General features: G+C 45.9%; 1 protein-coding gene and 1 long non-coding RNA gene across 2 annotated transcripts in view; one reads left to right on the top strand and one right to left on the bottom strand.

Moving 5' to 3' along the window:
* hopx (HOP homeobox) overlaps window positions 1-2,561 on the bottom strand; it is a 5,982-nt gene extending 3,421 nt beyond the window's left edge. The window contains exon 1 of the mRNA XM_017429743.3: window positions 2,321-2,561. Coding sequence (XP_017285232.1) covers window positions 2,321-2,467 — 147 coding nt within the window. The 5' untranslated portion in view covers window positions 2,468-2,561. The remainder of the gene's footprint in view (window positions 1-2,320) is intronic.
* The window catches only part of LOC119617334, a 12,526-nt gene continuing 8,983 nt past the window's right edge, over window positions 2,493-6,035 (top strand). The window contains exon 1 of the long non-coding RNA XR_005233568.1: window positions 2,493-2,618. This is a non-coding gene — a long non-coding RNA (uncharacterized LOC119617334). The remainder of the gene's footprint in view (window positions 2,619-6,035) is intronic.

Genomic DNA, 6,035 nt, shown 5'->3' on the forward strand with positions numbered 1-6,035 from the left:
CAACCAACCAACCAACCAACCAGACAACCAACCAACCAACAAAACAACCAAACAACCAACCAACATGACAACCAACCAACCAACCAACCAACCAGACAACCATCCAACTATCTTGAGTTTTTGCTCCTTGAGCCCCGTCTCCACACATGAAACAACACAAACTGTATTGTCCATCAAATTCCAAATCCTCTGGGTCCTCCTGGAGGACTTCAGAGTGTCCACAGGACAGATAGGAGTCCGTCCACTCGGTTCTGGTTCCTGGTTTCCTCCCACAGACCAAAAAGATGCAGGTTAGGTCAGCTGGTAACTCTAAATTGTCTCTAGGTGTGGGTGAGTGCCTGAATGGTTGTTTGTCTCATTTGTCTCCATGTGTCTCTGTGATGGACTGGAGACCTGTCCAAGTGTCCCCCGTCTCTCACACAGTGACTGATGGAGACAGGAACCAGCTCCCTGTGACCCGGAAAGAAGAAATGGGTAAAGAAGATGGATGGAGTTCTGACCGGGTCTCCTCCCCGTGTCCAGAAAACCTCTGGATGGAGACATCAGGAGGTCTCCTAGTGGAGGTTCTGCTCCGAGCTCGCCGGGCCAGACTGGGCCGGACCGGGCCGGGCCACCCTACAGAGGATGAGCTCGTCCTTTATATCTCACGCCACAGGTGAGGTTGGAATGCGGACGGAGCAATCCCCTGGTTCCTGCGGGTGAAGCGCCGATCCTTCCTCGCAGACACCCGACCCGGAGGGGGAATCCCACCTCCTCCGGTTTGAGAACAAGCAGAACCGCTCTACGTGGTTCTCCTTCCTCAGAGAAATGTGGAGGAACGTGTCTGTTGGGGCAAAGCAGGTCAGGCGTGTCCGACGTTATTGTTCAGTAAAATATTTGTTCGGTTGCCATGAGAGCAACAACACCTCAGAAACACGACCACAGGATTCCATTTGCATCTGCGCCACACATGAAGGCTCGGGTGGAGAGGACAGCTCCACCTGAGCGTCAGGGAGATCACCTCAGGTCGTTATCTGAGCTCTGAAGCTCCACATCTGGCTGCAGATGTGACTTTGACTACGTCTCCATGTCCCACTGACTGATTACTAAGAAGACTCCCTGAAGAACTGAACTCCTTCAGTTTCTGACCGGTCTGAACAGATCAGAGCTGGTTTCACGCCTGAAAGCTCAAAATAATAAAAACTGTCTTTAAAATCCCAGTTTAGAGACCAACTTTGACTGTCACCTGCAGGAAACGTGAAACAGACGCGTCTTTTTGCTTAAATGTGGGGGAAAAGCAGGAATAGATTCACGTGTTCTCATCCTGTAATCGACAGAAACGAGTCAGGAGGCGACGGCCGCCGACTCTGAGCTTTATTTATAGTTTCAGCAGGAAATCGAACTCTAATGTGACTTGATGATGTTAAACGAGGCGCTGCCGCTCGGGTCGGTGAGAAACCTGCAGCTTTCAGGCCCGACTGGATGTTTATCTTCTGTCCCCACCAAGCTGAGGAAACAATACGGTACGGCAAGAAGTTTCGCCACATAATCGAATCGCCCTGTTTACTGATTCAGATATTTCCTGGTCACTGTAACGTTCCTCCAACTAATGATGACGGGGGAAAAACCCGTTTCGGAATCTCTAAAATAAAACTTAGAAGTAATAAAAATGGTAAATATCTAAACTGTAAAAAAAAATAAATAATTCAGATTTACTAAAACAACAAATAAAATCCTAATCTGCCTTTAAATCAACGTTTTCTAACAGGTACAGATTTCCACTTCGATGTTGAGTAGACCACTTTAACAGTTTTTAAGAATTTTTAAACTTATTTTTACATGTACGGCAGAAATTACGTCAAATATTAATAACCGCCTGTAATAATCCGACTGTAAATAACTTTAATTTTAGTTCAGATTCGTGAGAACGTTTCTGTGACGGTGATAAATGCTGTTATTGAAATCTAAAGCATTAAACAGAGACAGGCATGTGATTTGATTATATGCTACACCTGCCTGCCATACTTTGAGTCAACTCCAAACATTTTTATTTACCCAACTTAATAAACACAAAGAATCCTCCATATTTGACTTTGAGGAGGTTTTGTTTCTTACTTTTTTAAATCATAAGTTATTCTTTTCTTCCTAAGCATCATTTTTCCTTTAAATTGTCATTTTTTTGTTTTATAATTTGCTTTAAAGCTCGTTTTTCCTCCAGATAAACACAAGTCAGCTGATAAATATCCTGTTTCAGAGGACTGACCGTCCTGTTTGGAGGGAACGAACACCTGGATTAAACGCAGAACACCTGGATTAAACCCAGAACACCTGGACTCCTCACCTCCACCGTCTCCTCCGTCAGCCCGGTCTCCGCAGAGATCAGCATCACCTCCGTCGTGTCTGGGAACTTGTTTTTTTTAAAGTTCTCCTCCAGAATCTGGACCAGCGAGTCGTTCAGCTTCGGGTTCTGTTGGGGTCCGGAAGCCATGGTTTCCCCCGCGCTCCTGGTTCGGTTCGGTTCGGTTCGGCAGATGTGCGCGCGGCGGCGGCGGCTCCGGGATCTCTGCGGCTCCGGAGGACGGGTGGAGGTTTTCAGCCGCGGAGGCCGGGCTCACCATCCGAACCGGACCGCCCACAGGGTACGTAACGGTTACTGACTGGGCAAGTATCGGGTATGTACTTAGTACTTATAGGTTAAATACTGGGTACATATTGGGTATGTATAAGGTACTTACTGGCTACATACAGAGTACTTACTGGCTACATACAGAGTACTTACTGGGTACATATGGAGTACTTATTATGGAGTACTTACTGAGTACATTTGGAGTAAGTACTGGGTACATATGAAGTACTTACTGGGTACATACGGAGTACTTACTATGGAGTACTTACTGGGTACATTTGGAGTACTTACTGGGTACATTTGGAGTACTTACTGGGTACATTTGGAGTAAGTACTGGGTACATACGGAGTACTTACACATTCCACCCTGGTCAGTTACAGGAACATCTTGGGTACTTCCAAAGTACAAATCATGTATGTTCATGGTATTTATCTGGTACTTACAGGGAGTACACCTGGTACCAAGTACTAACAGGTCCAAACCCAGTAAATACAGAGTACATACCTGTTTAGTAACAGGTACTGTGTTGTGTATTACTTCAGTGAAGTACTCAGATCTGTCTTTAAACTGAAAGCTGGTAACAGAGTGGAAGTACTTTCAGTAGTACAGTTTTAGTCCCACAGTACTGGAACTGAAGCATTCTGGGTCCAGATGTCTCCATGCGTCTCGCGGGGCGGGACGGGCGGCAGCGCCAACAACAAGCTGCCATTTTATGGTCGTCAAACAGAACGAAGTTCTGAGGAAACGTCGTCCAACCTTCAGATCCGATTGGCTGCTGATAAGAAGGAGACGTCGAGTCCAACGTCCACCCCGAGGACTTCCTGCTTCAGACATAAAGGTGGACAGAGGTTCTGCTCATTGTTCCTGTCCTCAAACATGAAAAGAACCGGATTAAAGAACTCAGACCTGGATGTTCAGGAAGTAAAGACTCCCTCAGGGCGTTTTCCACCGCGTGACATGGAGCCGATCTGCTGTCTGCTGGACGATAATCAGTCAAAGACAAAAGAGTCCATTGTCTTCCAGTTTTAGGATTCTGATCTGGTCTTCATCAGGTTCTAAAACATTCAGATGAAACTTTAAGAACCCAACAGAACCCTCTGTGTTGTTATTTATTAAACAAGAACGAAAGAGAAATCTGTGGTTCAGAGTCAGGAGCTGCAGGTGTGTTAGCACGACGCCAGGGCGGAAAGGCATCAGCAATGACCTCAGAGAAGCTGCTGCCCGTCAGCCTGGGAAGGGTCAAAGGTCATTTAGAGTCCATCGTTCTACAGAGAGAAAGATTACTTTCTGCTGATTTTCACCCTGAAGGTCAGACCGTGCAGTGCTCCGACTCTACAGGCTTCAGTCAGCAGGTCAAAGGTTAAAGCCTCTTCTCTCTCTAAAAACAATATGGCTGCTCCACTTGAAGGAACCAGAAGACTTCTGGACCAGAACCAGAACCTCAGAGAGCTGAAGCAACGCTGGAAAGAGGAGTGGGCCACAACTCCTCCACAACCACTGAGCGTTCCTGCCCTCGGACTGACAGCTGGACAGGATCTGTAACGCTCAACGGATCAGACCCGGCGTTCCTCCCAGCAGAACCGGAGAACCTTCCTGGAAGAGATCCTCTCAGGGAGGATGTTTAGGCACCGACTTTCCCGCTTCCAGGGAAAAGGAAAACCAAAACAATCGGAGTTCAGTGTTCAGAAACGAGCCTCACCCTCCTCCGTAAAAGAAAAAGAAAACAACCTGCGGCCCGGTTCTATTAATAACTCTGGATCTGTGGGTCGTTACAGAACCTTCATCACACACGGCTCTTACATAACAGCCCCAAACGGACCACTCCCATCTGGGACCGAAGGGATTCATCCCGAGCCGGGAGCGGCAGGAACGCGACCTGGCGTGCACCCGGAGGATCTCCAGACAAACAGGGGCGTCGACGAATGCCTTCACTTCCCGATTCAGACGTTCTGAAAAGATCGGAACCAGATGAGCCAGAAAATCTGCCAGAGACTTGGAACAAAGATCCGCACGGATTTAACACGACACTCCTGAACCGGCTGAAAAACGGTTTCATTTTTATTTCTGCTGCAGTCGCTGCTCAAAGTCCGACGAGGCTTATGTCAATTAGACGACAGAATAATCCAATCCCTTCAGGATTTCGCGGGGCATTTTCCTAAAAGTTGCTTTTTTTTTATTTTTACTAAAATCAATAAACAACCATAACTTTTAATATCTAAACCAAAAATCCTTCCTAGTTCTGTAAGATAATTCCCAACAAACATTGACATTCTCAAAAGGTGCTTTATTTGAGAACTTTGATAGCTTCTAAACTGACATTCATGAGCATTTCTGGATTGTCCCTGGTCTGCAGGAAGTGACGTCACGTGTCTTCTTCCTGAGTTATTTGGGGTTATTTTGGTTAAAGTTGCGGTGTTTTGGGCAAAGTTGCGATTTCGCAGGGTTTGCTTGATTTTGCGTCAATAGTTGCGATCGCGACATCGCGAAATCCTGGAGGGTCTGAAGAAACAGAAACAGGCGACAGGTGAGTTTCTTTCAGGTCGTATAAATATTTGAAATAAATTAAAATCTAACATTAAAGCTGAACTCTTTATGTTGTTTCCTTTGAGTGTTTTTGCAGATTTGATCTGTTCAGGTTTGTTTCTGAGTGAATCAGACAGAAAGCTGCCGTTCGGCGTGCAGCAAGGCTGTGTGTTCGGTTGGTTTAAATCTGCTCCTTTCTTAGAATAAAACTCGTTTCTGCTGTTGATGCTTTTAAAAACTCAGATTTTCTGTTTAAAGCTGCAAACATCTGGCAGCAAACCGCTCTTTGATCTGCAGAAGTGTGAAGCTCCGCCCCTCTCCAGCTGGAAGCAGCTTTCCAGACGAGGACAGAATCCAAAAAAAAAAAAAAAAAAGTCACTTTTTTTGTTTCAGCTTCTTCGAGGCTGGAGCTGAAATCGCGACAGCAGCAGCTGGGAGCCAGACCTGTTCGTTTCCTGCAGGTTTTTATCTTCAGAGCGAAAAAAGAAAACTAATCGAGTCACAGAAAAACAAGCCGAAAACTCAGAGGCTCTGAAAAGGCTAAACAACCAAAACTGATCATTTTCAGCTGTTTATTTATCATTTATTTAAATATTAGATTAACTTCACAAGATTTACTGAAACATAAAAAACGTCCAGAAGCAGCCGAAGACTGCTCGTTAAACCTCCAAGAACAGCCGAAACGTGTTTACCTCCAAGATCAGCCGAAGCGTGTTTGTTTACCTCGAAGAACAGCCGAAGCGTGTTTGTTTACCTCCAAGAACAGCCAAAATGTGCTTGTTTACCTCCAAGAACAGCCGAAGCGTGTTTGTTCACCTCCAAGAACAGCCGAAGCGTGTTTGTTCACCTCCAAGAACAGCCGAAGCATGTTTGTTTACCTCCAAGAACAGCCGAAGCGTGTTTGTT

This window comes from Kryptolebias marmoratus, linkage group LG9 (genome assembly GCF_001649575.2).
Source record: "Kryptolebias marmoratus isolate JLee-2015 linkage group LG9, ASM164957v2, whole genome shotgun sequence".
Lineage (NCBI taxonomy): Eukaryota > Metazoa > Chordata > Actinopteri > Cyprinodontiformes > Rivulidae > Kryptolebias > Kryptolebias marmoratus.